This window comes from Cucurbita pepo, chromosome 20 (assembly GCF_057944985.1).
Source record: "Cucurbita pepo subsp. pepo isolate OVF chromosome 20, ASM5794498v1, whole genome shotgun sequence".
NCBI classification, from domain to species: Eukaryota; Viridiplantae; Streptophyta; class Magnoliopsida; order Cucurbitales; family Cucurbitaceae; genus Cucurbita; species Cucurbita pepo.
The window spans coordinates 839,373-855,289 of NC_141817.1; the positions used below are offsets into that span (position 1 = coordinate 839,373).

Consider the following 15,917-nt stretch of genomic DNA (forward strand, 5'->3'; position numbering starts at 1 on the left):
CAGCTGGCATGCTTTACCTTATAAAGATATAGCCAACGGAACACACTAGAAATCCACTCACACTATCCCAGCACAGCTTTTCACCTCATGTAATACAATATTGTCATTTCCATATTACCAATTGGGACAAGAGACTGCGATTCTTGCAAGCTAATCAGCTTCTTAGTTCCCTTTTACTCATAAGTCATAGTCCACAAGAACCAAAAGCCAGCCATTAATACAAGGCCCCAACGGCCAAAAGCCTATTAATACCTAGTAACAATAGAGAGAGAGAGAGAGAGATGGCATCAATACAAGTCCATTAGTCAAAGCCACTATTCCCCATAAACAAACTCCTATCAAAAGTATCATAATAAACGTTTTTTTTTTCTTTTGCTTAAAGTGCATCTAACTGTGATGAGGGCAAAAAGTAACCAAATAGTTGCCACCAGTGCAAGTTGCAATGCTAGTGGGATCATCATAAGCATAAGAGTAAGCCTTAGGACAAGCGGTCTTGAAGATCTTGGAATATGCGGTTGGCTTGCAGGACTGCGGATTACCAAACCTGCCTGTGCAGCAATACCTTGGAGAATTGAATGCAGAGCAAGCACTTTTGCAGGCCACCACTCTGTGGTCATCGTGAGATCTAACTTGTAAGCCCACAGGACACATCATGTTAAGGTCACTCACACACCCAGCATAGCTACATTTCCCGGAGCCTTTAGACGGGGTAATGGACATAGCCAGATTGTAGCCATCAACAAGGCTCACATCATAGAAATCTTGGTCATTTCCAAGTGTAATCTCAGCAAGAGTGGCTGGTGGGGCACCTCCAATGCCATTGCAGTAGAGGGCACCACCACAATCCCCTGTAGCGCACTTGCCTCTGCCAGATGCGTCAAAAGCACAGCCATGGCGGCCCCAGAAACGGCCAGACCACAGGGCTGGAAGGCGTAGAGAGTAGCCCTTGTTGGGTGGGAGCTTGAAGCCTCCGCGAGCCAACAAGGGCTTGCCAGCACTGGGCTGAATGCCAGGCCAAACTGGATGAGGGCATTTGTTGTAGAATGTTATTGTAGTTGCAGAGACGAAAACTGTAGCAAATGCAAGAAGAAAAACCATGGAGTTGAGTCACATTGTTTAGAATCTAAGAACACAAAACATAACCCGAAGATTTCATTAGTGAGTCAGTTACCTGAATTGTAGGAAGTCAAGAGGGTGTAGAGAGTGAGAACCACAAGAGATCTCAGATAAACCATCATGACTGATAGTGTTATAGTGAGTTAGAGAGAGTATGTCTTTCTTCTGCTCAAGCTCCCTCAAAAAGTTGATGGATATGAGTGCTTATATAGAGAAATAGACAGACAATGCAGATCAGAGGGGAAATGGAGTAAAATTAGGAGGAGAGAGACCTGGCGCACTAAAAAAGTGGATTCGGATTGGTTTGGAGAATGAATCATTCCTTATAAGATGATAAAAAACTCTCTCCAAAGATAAAATTCAAAAGTAAAAATTCAAAAAAGACAATATTTATTTTAGAGCTGAGTTAGAGAGAAGGATAAATGATGACAAAGTTGCCCAGTTCCCAAAGATGTCAGAAGCACAGGAGGGGCTTTGGCTGTGTTCATTTTACAAAAAGGAAACTCCTTCACATGTCAAGGGAATCTGTTTTGAATAAAAGTATGAATGTGGCCTACTGGTATATGGCCTCTCTCCTCCATTCTTCACAAAACTGTAAACCACTTCACTTTCTTCAATGAACCTACTAATGACTGCTACCCATTTTAGATTCTTCCTCGAGAACCAAAACTTGCCTGTCATTAATTTTTTTTTTTTTTTTACATTCTTTATTTTCCTGATTATAAATTTGATTTTGTGGATAAAATTTATCAATAACTTTTGCTATTAGTTTATGTACTTAGCCTTCATTAGATCCTATAGAAATGTATTTGAATTTTTGTTGTGTGTTAATTTGGATGAGAGGAATGTTGATTCAATCAATTAAAGATATATTTCAAAAAAAATTCGAGACACGATATTTGAAGAGGTTTGGATTAGATATTAATTACATTTCAAATATTAGTGCGAGTTCTTATTTCACAAATTTATTTGGTGAAAGTTTTAAGGCTACCATTAGTAGATATTATTTGTTTTGACCGTTACGTATAATCGTTAATTTTACGATTTTAAAATACGTCTACTAGAAGGAAGTTTCTACACTCTTATAAGAAATACTTCATTCTCTACTTTAACCGGCCGGATCTCATATGAGATTATTGCCTTTTATTAAAAAAACACTATTATTTCATAACAGTAAAATCCAAAAACAACGTTTCTTTTCAAAATTGGTAACCCAATGATTTAAACTAATGATACATTTAGTGCGAGAATTAACTTTATAATTAATTGATTGATGATATTAACAACAGCAGTAAGGTCGGCACGTGTGGATTTGGTAGATAGTTGGTGAAGAAAGTACCATGCACACGTTTGGCGCAACTGAGCACAAACTTCGATCTTTTCGCATCAACGGCTCACATTCCTTCATTCTATTGATTACCACACGTTAACAAAGTTACATCGAATTTCCCTTTATACCCTTCTCTTTTCTCTTTTTCTTTTTCACTTTTTTACTTTTACCCTAAAGATAAATTCTCTTTGCTGGGGCCGACACCAAAGCTAACGTCGTCAAATGGCGACTCTATTTTCATTATTGTCGTTTATTAAACTGTTTGGTCCGGACGACAGATCTAATACTTTAAAAAAAAAATAATAATAATAATACAAAATCAATAATCAATTTGAAAAGGAAAAAGAAAAAAACATTCTTAAATTTAGGGGAAGAAACAGAGGAATATTTAAATCATTTTATGTTTTTTTAAGTATGGAAGCCCACAAGCAGCATCCTTTTTAGTTCGATCTCTTATATGTTTATTAAATATAAAGTTAGATTTGAATTATATATTTTACGGTCAAAAACCATAATAAAACAAAATCATTCACATGCTCCTATTTTTATAATATTCAAAACTTGATGTATATTTAATCTTTAAATTTAAACTAATTAGATTGGTTTCTTCCAAAAATAAGTTAGCTATTGTGAGATCTCTATAGAGGTGTAAAAACCTCTCCTTATTTAAAAACTTCAAAGAAAAACTTGAAAAGGAAAAATCAAAGAAACAATATCTAGTAATGATGAGTTTGGGCTGTTACAAGTGACATCAGACATGAGTGGGAGAGGGAAACGAAACATCATATAATAATATCTGCCAGCGGTGGGCTTGGGCTGTTACAATTATTATTTCTTTCATCCTTTTTTATTTACCGTCGTTTAATTTTTGACGTAACAAAAATGAATCCATTCATTAACATACTACGTTTTAATCTCTCACGCAAAATTATATATATATTCTTTTTGAAATTTTCCAATTTGAAAACGTTTAGCTACAACATTCGGTATATGTAATATATAGTATGTTAGATATTTTTAATGATTATATAATATATAATCCTTTTGATTCAGTCAGTTTTCGTTTTTGGGCTTCGTTAGAGCTTTTCAGCAAAGCAATGGATTTGGGCTTAGATTTGGACCATGATCTCTCTACTGGCCCAACAAGACTTTTCCTCTCAGGCCCCATCAGGCCCAACAAGAATTTATTTATTTAAATCTATTTCAGCCCCATCAGGCCCAGGCCCAACAAGAATTTATTTATTTAAATCTATTTCTCACAGGCCCATCAGGCCCAACAAGAATTTATTTATTTATCTATTTCTCACAGGCCCATCAGGCCCAACAAGAATTTATTTATTTAAATCTATTTCTCACAGGCCCATCAGGCCCAACAAGATTTTATTTATTAAATCTATTTCCTCCCAGGCTCCATCAGGCCCAACAAGAATTTATTTATTTAAATCTATTTCGGCCCATCAGGCCCAGGCCCAACAATAATTTATTTATTTAAATCTATTTCGGCCATCAGGCCCAACAAAATTTATTTATTTAAATCTATTTCGGCCCATCAGCCCAACAAGAATTTATTTATTTAAATCTATTTCCTCTCAGGCCCCAGCCCATTAATTAATTTCCAATTTTTAATTTCAAATTTAATTGTTTGTTTGTTTTTTTTTTTTTCTTTTTTAAACTATTTTCTTCTCTAATCGTTAAAAAAAAACATAATATTAGCAAGCATGAAGATTGCTACTCCCACAATCTAAATATTTTCCGCTTTCATCCGTCTCACGATTTTAAAATGCATATATTAGGGAGAGATTTTTACACCCTTATAAAAAAAAATGCTACGTTCTCCTCTAAACCAATGTGGGATCGAGAGCCCAGCGTCCTCACGGGCATATTGCCCGATATTGAGCTCTAATTTCATTTGTAACCGTCCAAACCCTCCGCTAACAGATATTGTCCGTTTAAACTCATTGTGCATCGCCGTCAGCCTAACGATTTTAAGAAACATCTACTAAAAAGAGGTTTTTAGTTTTTATATTCTTATAAGAAGTGCTTCCTTCCTGAAATCTTACGGATGATGAGGGGATGATGACGAAAAAGAAAGAAAGGGATGATATTGGATGGCTCAAAACTCACTCAATTAAGGAGAAACTTTGTTATAATATGTGGAACCAAAGGAAGGTATAGGTTGAAGTCTTGTCACTTTCTCCTGTTTTTGTCTTACAAATCTATAAACAATATGGCCCCAAACCACTGCCACACTCTCTTCTTCTTCTCTTTCTTTCTGCCACCTCTCTTTAATTCTCTTCTCCTTAATTAATTAATTTCATCTCATTCCCTTAATTCTTTCTCAACCTTACTTTCTTTTATTGTTCAACTCAATACCGTTTTAACTACGCGAGGATCTAATATAATAATATACTTCGTGATTCAAAAGTCACTTATTTTCCATCAATTTGAGCATAGTTCAGAGTAAAAACAGATTAAAACCCTTTCCGAAAGAATCAACAAATTACAAATCAATTCCACAAGTAGAAATTTTATTTTCCTCACGGAGAAAAGATGATATTACATTTTTAGGAAACCAAATTATTGAGCCGTAGAAAGAAGAGAGAATGTGCATTATTCTTATAGTTTTTACAATCACATGATGACTATATGATATATATAGTCATTTGCGGAAATCTGTGTCTTTTTGTAAACAGGTGCTCGGGTCTAGTCATTACAACCCCTTTATGAGAAGGCATCCCTTCTCCCGAAGTTATGGAGCTATTTTGCCAAGTTACTTAGAGAGAATTGTCTCAGAAAATCTCTCTCATGGTTAAAAATTTTGTCTTTGAAATTAAAACCTTAAATATGAAAAGGGTTTGACGGAAATATATCATAGCCCATCAACTTAAACTTTTGTATAGAATAATGATTTAACACGATATCTGTATTAACAATCATGTTCTCTCTAACTAAATTAATCTTCACTGGTTTGAGTTTCTACAAAATTTTAAATTTACGAACGAATAGAAGCATTTTACTATAACAGTTGATTCGAACGCAACAAGGGCGATGTGCACGATTTCGGCCATGAAATGAAAAACCCATATGGCAAAGGAAAGTGTTGACCAATATCCATGAATAAAACATCTCAAAACACAAACCCCATCAACTTTTACGTTCATAAATACAAAAGTTGGGAGCTCAAACAAAATCTATATTCACTACAAGCTTGACTTAAACCCTCTAGCCTTGATGAGTATGAGAGTAATAAGCAACCAAATTAAGGTCAGTTCTTCAATGGAAGGAATTCAAAGAACTGAAGTGGAGTCATATTAGCTGAACTTCCCACCGTTTCAAACCCATTTTTCCCTTCACTAATCTCACCATTCCGTGACTCACTGCACAAAGGAAAAAGTTGAAGGGTTTCAGCTTCTTCTGATTCCTCCAATTCCTCCACCCCATTTGGTGCAAAGCCTCCAATATGAGATTTTGAGTGCATTATTGTTGTAACTGTGGAGGCGGCGGCGGTGGTGGTGGGGATTGGGATGGGGGCTGTGTTCATCATGAGCTGGGCTCCTCCGCCGTCGAGAGCGGTGGTGGGGGGAGAATGCATGAAGTGCAAGGAGGAGGAGGGTGCGTTGGTGTTGTTGTTGTTGTTGTTTCGAAGGAAGTCTTGGAATTTGACCCATCCATGTTGTGTGGTGCAAGGGGTTGGCGGTGGTTGAATGGGAGCAGACTCCTGTGTGGAAAAGAAAGGCTTAAATCCAAAGCATTGTATGGAAAGGCGCGGAGCCCAAAATGATGTCCAAAGTTTGGTAAGAGGCAGGTTATAGAGCCGACAGAAAGGAAGGAATGCAGCTTTTTAGAGGCTTTTCATTTCCCAACAAACAAACCGCTTTCTTCTTCTTCTCTTCTTCTTCAAAATGCATCATCATCTCATCTCATGCATGGGGATGTTTTCATAATCATTACCATAAATTATTCTACACTAATTATTCTCTCTCCACACTTGAACTGAACTGAACTGCTTCATCCCCTCTCTGACCGATGTGGGATCTCACAATCCACCCCTTTGTGGGCCCAGTGTCTTCACTGTCACACTGCTCGATGATTGACTCTGATAACATTTGTAATAGTCCAATTCCATCGCTAGCAGATATTGTCTTATTTGGCCTGTAACGTATTGTGGTCAGCCTCACGATTTTAAAACGCGTCTACTAGGAGAGGTTTCCACTCTTATAAGGAATGCTTCATTCCCCTCTCTAAACGACGTGGGATCTCATAATCCACCCCCTTGTGGGCCCAGTGTCCTCTTTGGCACACCGCCCAATGATTAGCTTTGATACCACTTGTAATAGCTCAATCCCATCGCTAGTAGATATTGTTCGCTTTGGCCCGTAACGTATCGTGGTCAGTCTCATGGTTTTAAAACGTGTTTGCTAGGAGAGGTTTCCACACCCTTATAAGGAATGCTTCATTCCCCTCTCTAATCGATGTGAGATCTCACAATCCACCCCTTAGGAGCCCAGTGTCCTCACTTGCACACTACCCGATGATTGGCTCTGATACCATTTGTAATAGTCCAATCCCTTCGCAAGTTTCATTCCCCTCTCTAACCGATGTGGGATCTCACAATCCACCCCCTTGTGGCCCTAGTGTCCTCGTTGGCACACCACCTGATGATTGGCTCTAATACCATTTGTAAGTTCAATCCCATCACTAGCAAATATTGTCCGCTTTAGCCCGTAACGTATCGTGGTTAGTCTCATGGTTTTAAAACGTGTCTGCTAGGAGAGGTTTCCACACTCATATAAGGAATGCTTCATTCCCTTCTCTAACCGATGTGAGATCTCACAATCCACCCCTTTGTGGGCCCAGTGTCCTCGCTGGCACACCGCCCGATGATTGACTCTAATACCATTTGTAATAGTCAAATTCCATTATATTATCGGTTTTGGCTCAAAATATATCGTGGTTAGCCTCACGGTTTTAAAACTTGTGTGCTAGAGAGAGGTTTTCATACCCTTATAAGCAATGTGGTATCACATGATCCACCTCCTTTGGGGGGCCAGCGTCCTCGCTGACACATGACCCGGTGACTCGCTCTAATACCATTTGTATCAGCTCAAGTTCATCGTTAGCAGATATTGTCATTAATTTTACAGTTTTAAAATGTGTTTACTAGAAAGAGGTTTTCACACACTTATAAAAAATGTTCCGTTCCTCTTTAGAACAGGTTAGTATAGTATAGGGAAAAGGAAGAAGAAATTAAGAAAGAAGGTGAGAGAGAGAGAGAGAGAGAAAAAAAAAATAGAGACCTCCGGAAGTGTAGTGCAGTTGGAAGAGGGTGCCCAGTTTTTGGTCTGTTCTTCATACACTGTCCTACCCGACCCTGTTCACAAAAGGTAAAACAAAAAAGACTACGACTTTACGTTTCAACAAACAAATAGAATGTTTAGAACAACCCAACAAAAAAATTTGAAAAAGGGAATCATCGTCCTACCCAAAATACTCCGTCTAATTGTGTTCATAGATGTCCATTTAACTCGTAAAAATGTTACATAAATTCCGATTTAATCTCCAAGTATGCTATTCATATTGAAATTTGAGATTCTAAAAATTCGTTTCGAACTTTATATTATATTTTTCTTATAAATTGTAATTGAATCGATGAATTGTCGCTCCAATTTCCATAAAAATAAATAGAAAAAAATTGTAAAAATAGGGATTAAATTGGGTAAATTTATGTTTTTGACTTTTGTTGATTACAAAGAGATGGGTAGTAAGGGGATGGACCTGAATCTTTCCTTTCAAGGATTCCGGCTTCGCGAGCGGAGTGGTCGGCGGTGTTGGCGGATTCCATCTGACGACGTCGTTTCTGGCGTTCTCTAGCTTTATGATTCTGAAACCAATAGAACACATTCTTACCTTCAATCTTACCATACCGACGAAGCTGAGAAGTGATATGTTGAATTTGATCGGCGGAGGGAGTTCGAGTCCCCCGCCGATACAATTCTTCCAGCACTCTCAACTGCTCCGGCGTAGGGTTCCACCGCGAGCTAACCACGACGGGCGGTGGCGCGTTGTTCAACTCTCTCTTGGTCTGATCAGTCACGGTGGCTGCAACCACACATGAAACACATGAACAATAGAAGAAACAAAAAGTAGAGATAAAAAGAGAGAGAATTAGAAGATACCCATGTGGTGAAATTGGGAGAAGAAATCGTTGGTGTGGATAAGGTTGAAAGGAGGATTAACGGGGGCGGTGGAGGAAAGAGAAGAGAGAGGGCGAGGAAGGAGAGGCCTAAGGCGGCGAGGAGTGAAGGAATCGGTGGGGAAGTTCAAATCTCCGGCGTCATTGTAACCCATCATCCACATATTGGTTGAAGGAAGGAGAGGTCGGTGTTAAAAAGCGTTGATGGGTTTGGAAGAGGAGGTGAAAGGGAGTGGAAAAATGGAGGGTTTAGGGGAAAGTGGGATAGGCGCCATTGAAGAAGAAGGAAGAGGAAAGGAAAGGAAAGGAAAGGAAAGGAAAGGAAAGGCGTGGAATTCTGGGGTGAGGGTTGTTGGTTTTAGTGTGTTTTGGGGAGTGGTGATTGAAAAGCGACGTGACGATGATGAGGGTTATCATAAGCTTCTCATCACACTCAATAATATTTGTGTGTTTTTTGTTTTATGGTTTGCTCTCATTAATTGTCTTCCTAATGTCTCGTGCCTTTCACTCTTATTCTAAATCCAATCTGCCTCTCTTCTCTCTTTTATTTTCCTGTCTTTTTCTACGTTTCCATTCCCTTTTTACCCTCCTCTTCCATCTCCCTATCCTCCTCCATTTCTCTCTCTTCCTTTCTGTGTTTTGTCTAGTCTTTGCTCGTAATCATGTTGTAAGGAATGTTGAGACAATCGAGTCGTGAATTCTAAGAATGAGGTGTTGGAAGTAATTTTGGGCATGAGATGTTACGAATACAACGTGTTGTGTGTGGCCTCATTGACTAGTTTTTTATAGTGGTGGGAGCTTGGTTGGATAAGTTTTGCTCCATTAGAGAAAGATTTGTGGTTTGTAGACAAATTCTTTGTGTGGTTGGGGAGGAAAACGAAGCATTCTTTGAGGGTCTAGTAATCTCTTTCTAGTAAACGCGTTTTAAAAATCTAGGGAGGAAGCTCGAAAGGGAAAGCCCAAAGAGGACTATATTTGGTAGCGGTGGGCTTGGTATATTACAAATGGTATTAGAGTCAGACACCGGGCAATGTGTCAGCAAGGAGGTTGAGCCCTGAAGGGGATGGACATGAGGCGGTTTGCCAATCTCTAGTAAGAAGGCTAAACCCTGAAGGGGGGTGGACACGAGACGTTATACTAGTAAGGACGTTGGGTCTCGAAAGGGGTGAATTTGGGGGTCCTGCATCGATTGGAGAAGGGAATGAGTGCTAGTGAGGATGTAGGCTCTAAAGGGAGATGAATTGTAAGATCCTACATTGGTTGGAGAGGAGAACGAAACATTCTTTAAGGGTGTGGAAACCTCTCTCTAGTAAACGTATTTTAAAAATCTTGAGAGGAAACTCGAAAAGGAAAGCCCAAAGAGGACTATATCTGCTGGCGGTGGGCTTGGTCTATTACAAATGGTATTAAAGTCAAACACCAGACAATGTATCAGCAAGAAGGTTGAGCCCTGAAGGGAGTGGACATGAGGCGGTGTGTCAATCTCCAGTAAGGAGGCTAAGTCCTGAAGGGGGTGGACACGAGACGATATGTCAGTAAGGACATTGGGTCTTGAACAGAGTGAATTGAGGGTCCCACATCGATTGGAGAAGGGACGAGTGTTAGTGAGGATGGAGGCTCTAAAAGGAAGTGAATTGTGAGATCTCACCTCAGTTAACAAGAAGACTAATAAATGCGTTTCAAAAAGAATAATATCGACTAATTGTAGACTTAGATAAATGCGTTCTCTATTACAAGACGTTGAATTTAATGGACGTCCAATATCTGAATCCATGTCCTGCTAACCCCATGCACCTTTTTTCTACCTTCTCTCTCTCCAGAATAGTCCATTGGCCATTATGATAGGAATGACTCAATTTTCGAGCCTCTCTCTCTCTCTCTCTAAGACAGACCCATACAGAAACAATTTTGAAATGAAACCCATAATAATTGTTTAATTATTTCTAGGAGAAGAAAATTAAAAAAAAAAAAGAAAAAAAAAAAGATTGTTGGGTAGAGGACCAAGGCTAGTCACTGCTGTTTCTGAAAACCCTACTGTCTGTCTCTGCGTATTTATAATCTGTCGTGTCTATTACATTGTGTAATATATATCAGGAATAATACCAAACCATCACAATCTCCAACCCCCAATCCATTCATATATATATAAAAAAACACCAAAAATATTGGATTTTTGGATCAAACACAAACCCATTTCGTGTTTTTTTTTATAATCAAACACAATTGTGGAGTGTCGTGGTTCCTAGTAGATAGCTCAAAATGGGTCGGAGAATTATTAGAAGACATGGATGGAAGGAAGGAAGTCAACTCGTGAGCAAAACACGACAGGTTTTTAATGTTATTGAGGAAGAAGTATGATGGGTGGTAAAGCAGGTAAGTGGTAAGTAAATGCATGGATATTATCAACTCAAAACAAAAACAAAAGCCACCAGCTGATGAACCAACACATTCCAATTCTCTGGATCATCCAATACGTAATCAACCTCCCTTTTTGTCTCCCAATATTATTATTTTTTTTTTCCATTTTTACTTCAATTCTTATGTTAATTTTGTAAATAATATTTATTGGAAAATGAATTCACCCACCCACCCAACCACCAACAATATTTATTGTCTAATCACTTTTTTATCCTTATTTTTTTCTAAAAAAAAAAAAAAAAAATCATGATCTTATAGCTACAAAACTCCAAAACATGCATTGCTAATCATGCGCGAAACCTCGTTCTTCGTCAAACATTTCCACCCGAACATGTGAATGTGGTAGAACTCGTAATCGTACCCTCATCTACTCGAGCATTTGATGACTCACATCTTATGTTATCAAGTTCTCCGTCAACGTTCAAAATACCTCAACCAAATATTTTTTTGAAAATATCTATTAGGAACCACGACCATCAACAATACTACGATATTATCCACTTTGAACATTCCCTTAATTAGCCGACTCTTCTCCTAACAATCCTCAACACAACCTTTCCGTTCTCGAATGGAAACACACAATTTTTAGTTTAAAAAAATGATAAAATTAATTAGTTAATTAACAGTGAGTTAAATTGGTGATTAAAAGGTGAAAAATAAGGATGTCTTGTCTCAGAAAACATCGCCCCCACTTTATGCAGTTATGTCTCGTTAATGCCATTGCAGTGCATGGTTGTGTGAGAGAGAGACAAAAAAAATTAAACCTTTTGGGTTTCTTTTTTACTCAAATTTTTTTACACATTCAGAATCAGAGATAAAAAGAAAATTCAAATTCGTTCGTGTTTAAATTCGTGTCAATTTTGTCGGCGTGAATTCTAAACAACGTTTAACCCGTTAAGGACCTATTTAGATATAATTCAAATTACGAGGGTTTATTGGATAAAAAATTGAAAGTTTTAAGGTACTAAAATGCAAAAAGGGAGTATTTGAGGGACTAAAGTTGTAAATAATTATTAGGGTTTAGGGTTTTTGGAGTAAAAAAGGGTTTGTGTTAATGAATATTAAAAAACGAAGCGTAGGCAGAGAAGAGGAGCAGAAAGAAAGATGCCATTTTGATGCTAATTTATGCAACACTTCTTCCTACTCCTCTGCTTACCATGATTTACAAAGGACATATATTTCCAGGGACCAACAATGTAATAAGAACCCAATTTTCCATATCTATAATGATTCAGAATTATGCATGCATTGTACCTTTACCAAACCATTTCTTTCCCCCAGGTGTTTGCATATGAATCCCCAAGTAATCAAAAAGGGGTTCTTAAATTGAAGTGCAATTAGGGTAAGAGATTTGATCTTTGGATCTCGATCGAGCGTATTGTCTTAAACTATGGATCGGGTATTGTTCGTATGAGGCTTGCTATGATTTTTACGATGGGTTTGGCTCACACTTGGGAGGGTGGTTTTGTTGAGAATTGTTGTGAGAATAGTCTCATATTAGCTAATTAAGGGGAAGATCACGAGTTTCTATGTAAGGAATGCTATCACTGTTTGTACGAGGTTTTTGTTAGATCATAAAAGTCTCACATCGGCTAATTTAGAGTGATCATCGGTTTATAATAAAAAAACAATACTCTCTCCACATGCCTTTTGGGGAAACCCAAAGCAAAGCGAGAAATACTCAAAATGAATAATATCATACCATTGTAGAGAGTCGTGTTCGTGTAACAGTCTTTTGGGAAAACTAAAAGTAAAGCCTCGAGACTTTATATATATATATATATATATATATATATATATATATATATATATATATATATATATATAATTTGAAATTTAGCAACAAAAAAAAAAAGTTAAATGTTTAATGAGAAAAAAAAAATGAAAATTATGTTTGGATTTTAGCAAAGTTAAAGTTAAGAATTAAGACAAAAGAGGGAACAAAGTTCTAATATATTTATAATATTCTTTTTTTTAAATCACAAATTTGTTTTTTTTTTTTTTTTTTTTTTTAATTTTGTTTTTTGAGTTTAGGGTTGAGGGCATTTTGGTAATTATGTATTAAGTGAATTTTAAAATTTCCTTGAAAGCCCTTAACAGCCGGCGAGAGTGCCTGCAAGACCGACAAATGGCAACCGTGTTTTCCACTTAATAAACCGCCGAACAAGGAGGAGCCGGTTTTTTTATATTACCTCAGATGGGACGGACATGTCTGGACCGTCCGATCATTATTCCCTCCTCTAATCTCCAACCGTCCGTTGATTCCAAGCCGTTATGATAAATAACGAACCCCTCCACTCGTCCCATTACTGCCCGTGGCCGTTGGAAAATAGATCGTGGTGGTTCCGGTTTTGCCCTCGGCTGCGAAGCGACAATGCGTGAGATTCTTCATATTCAAGGAGGGCAATGCGGGAACCAAATCGGGTCGAAGTTCTGGGAAGTGGTTTGCGACGAGCATGGGATCGACCCGACTGGGCGCTACGCCGGACATTCAGAACTCCAGCTGGAGAGAGCGAGTGTGTATTATAATGAAGCGAGCGGGGGAAGGTACGTTCCGAGGGCGGTGCTGATGGACCTCGAACCGGGAACCATGGACTCCGTTAGGACCGGGCCGTACGGCCAGATTTTCCGACCAGACAACTTCGTGTTCGGCCAATCCGGCGCCGGCAACAATTGGGCTAAAGGCCATTACACAGAAGGTGCAGAACTTATTGATTCAGTGCTCGATGTTGTCAGGAAAGAGGCTGAGAATTGTGATTCTCTTCAGGGTAATAACCATTTCTCCATCTCTCTTTAACCTTTAATTCATAGATTTCTATATATATGTATATACCCCGACACGGTGGAGGTTTCGTAGTGCATCATGAGCACCGGGATAAGGGGTGTTCATGCACGGTTAATTTACTACCAACGAAGAATTTCTGGTCTTTAGGATATGTAGATTCGGTTGGATGATGAAAGTCCCATCAATTAATTTAGGGAATGATCGTAGGTTTATAATCAAAGAATACTCTCTACATTCATATGTATGAGACCTTTTGGGGAAGGCCTTTTGGGGAAGCCGGGAAGCCCAAGCAAAGTCACGAGACTTTATGCTCAAAGTGGACAATATCGTGGAGAGTGGTGTTCATCTCACAGATTCATTAATAACCCCGGTTACGACAGAGGAACCAACCTGCCTGCTATGGCGGGGCGGATTTTTTCTTTCACAATTACTAAGCTTCCTCTATCCCACTCCCCTCCCTATCTCTATCTCTCAACCAATTCACGGGAGCATATTGGATGATGCAATTGAGTGTGAATTCGATCCACCAGCCGACCAAATCGATCATATATATTTGTTAAGGATTGTTGGTGTGGAGTCTCACATCGGCTAATTAGGGAACATATCTCCGAGACCTTTTAGGGTTATATTCAAAATGGACAGACAATATCATACTATTGTGGAAGTTCGTAATTTCTAACTTATATTAACGGTTTCAGGGTTTCAAGTGTGTCACTCACTTGGAGGAGGAACAGGATCTGGAATGGGGACTCTTCTAATCTCCAAGATTAGGGAAGAATATCCGGATAGAATGATGATGACTTTCTCAGTGTTTCCATCTCCAAAGGTGTCAGACACTGTTGTGGAGCCATATAATGCTACTCTTTCAGTGCATCAGCTGGTAGAGAATGCTGATGAATGTATGGTACTTGACAATGAAGCACTCTATGATATCTGTTTTAGGACCCTCAAGCTCACCACTCCAAGTTGTAAGTACCTTCAAATTTAGACGATTGAAGCATTTGATTGTACCCTGCAAGTTCTAAAAAATTGGTGTTTGTTCTACTTTCTTCAGTCGGGGACTTGAACCATCTAATTTCAGCAACAATGAGTGGAGTTACCTGCTGCTTGAGATTCCCTGGCCAGCTGAATTCCGACCTCCGAAAACTAGCTGTGAACTTAGTCCCTTTCCCACGGCTTCACTTTTTCATGGTTGGATTTGCACCTTTGACCTCTCGTGGATCGCAGCAGTACATAACGCTGACTGTTTCCGAACTGACACAACAAATGTGGGATGCCAAGAACATGATGTGTGCAGCGGATCCACGCCATGGTAGATATCTTACGGCGTCTGCCATGTTTCGAGGTAAAATGAGTACGAAAGAAGTAGACGAGCAGATGATGAACGTGCAGAACAAAAACTCTTCGTATTTTGTAGAATGGATTCCGAACAATGTGAAATCTAGTGTTTGTGACATTCCACCAAAAGGGTTCCCATTGGCTTCCACTTTTGTTGGAAACTCAACTTCAATACAGGAGATGTTTAGAAGAGTGAGTGAGCAGTTCACGGCCATGTTTAGAAGGAAGGCCTTCTTGCATTGGTATACAGGAGAGGGAATGGATGAGATGGAGTTTTCTGAAGCAGAAAGCAACATGAATGATCTTGTTGCTGAGTATCAACAGTATCAAGATGCCACTGCTGATGAAGACATTGACTATGGAGATGATGATGCTGGGGACGCCGAAAATTGAGCTGTTGAAGACATTGACTATGGAGATGATGATGCTGGGGACGCCGAAAATTGAGCTGTTTCGTGTCACCGTAGACGATCCAGCAATGTTCGAGGTTATGTCAGCGAGTACAAATAGTCATGCAGTAACATGGTGTTGGGCTGCAGATTGCAAATCTCAAATCCAAATATGAAAGAATCTGTGTTGTATCGTGTATGTTCCCAAGTTGTTGCTGTACTAAGAAAGCCATATCAATGAAGTAAAAAGTTCCTTTTCTCCATTTTAGACTTCCTATAAATGGAAAGCATAACTCGTACACGAGTATTACTTCACTGCTAACTTAGTCGTGTGGTCGTTCAAGAACA

The 15,917-nt window shown here is 38.8% G+C and overlaps 3 protein-coding genes across 3 annotated transcripts; 1 reads left to right on the forward strand and 2 right to left on the reverse strand.

Annotated features, from left to right (window-relative positions):
- Positions 1-140: 140 nt before the first annotated feature.
- LOC111783013 (thaumatin-like protein) lies at positions 141-1,332 on the reverse strand. The gene is made up of 2 exons (XM_023663880.2): positions 1,172-1,332; positions 141-1,070 (listed from the first exon to the last, which is right to left on the reverse strand). The coding sequence occupies exons 1-2, from the start codon at positions 1,236-1,238 to the stop codon at positions 388-390; spliced, it is 750 nt and encodes a 249-aa protein (XP_023519648.2). The 5' UTR covers positions 1,239-1,332; the 3' UTR covers positions 141-387.
- A 4,199-nt stretch (positions 1,333-5,531) lies between these two features.
- LOC111783016 (WUSCHEL-related homeobox 1) lies at positions 5,532-9,049 on the reverse strand. Its single transcript, XM_023663886.2, has 4 exons — positions 8,623-9,049; positions 8,222-8,545; positions 7,744-7,817; positions 5,532-6,164 (listed from the first exon to the last, which is right to left on the reverse strand). Exons 1-4 carry the CDS (start codon positions 8,801-8,803, stop codon positions 5,712-5,714), a joined length of 1,032 nt encoding a protein of 343 aa, XP_023519654.2. The 5' UTR covers positions 8,804-9,049; the 3' UTR covers positions 5,532-5,711.
- Positions 9,050-13,345: 4,296 nt separating this feature from the next.
- LOC111783042 (tubulin beta-5 chain-like) lies at positions 13,346-15,832 on the forward strand. Its single transcript, XM_023663916.2, has 3 exons — positions 13,346-13,825; positions 14,541-14,810; positions 14,897-15,832. The coding sequence occupies exons 1-3, from the start codon at positions 13,432-13,434 to the stop codon at positions 15,571-15,573; spliced, it is 1,341 nt and encodes a 446-aa protein (XP_023519684.1). The 5' UTR covers positions 13,346-13,431; the 3' UTR covers positions 15,574-15,832.
- The last annotated feature ends 85 nt before the right edge of the window (positions 15,833-15,917 follow it).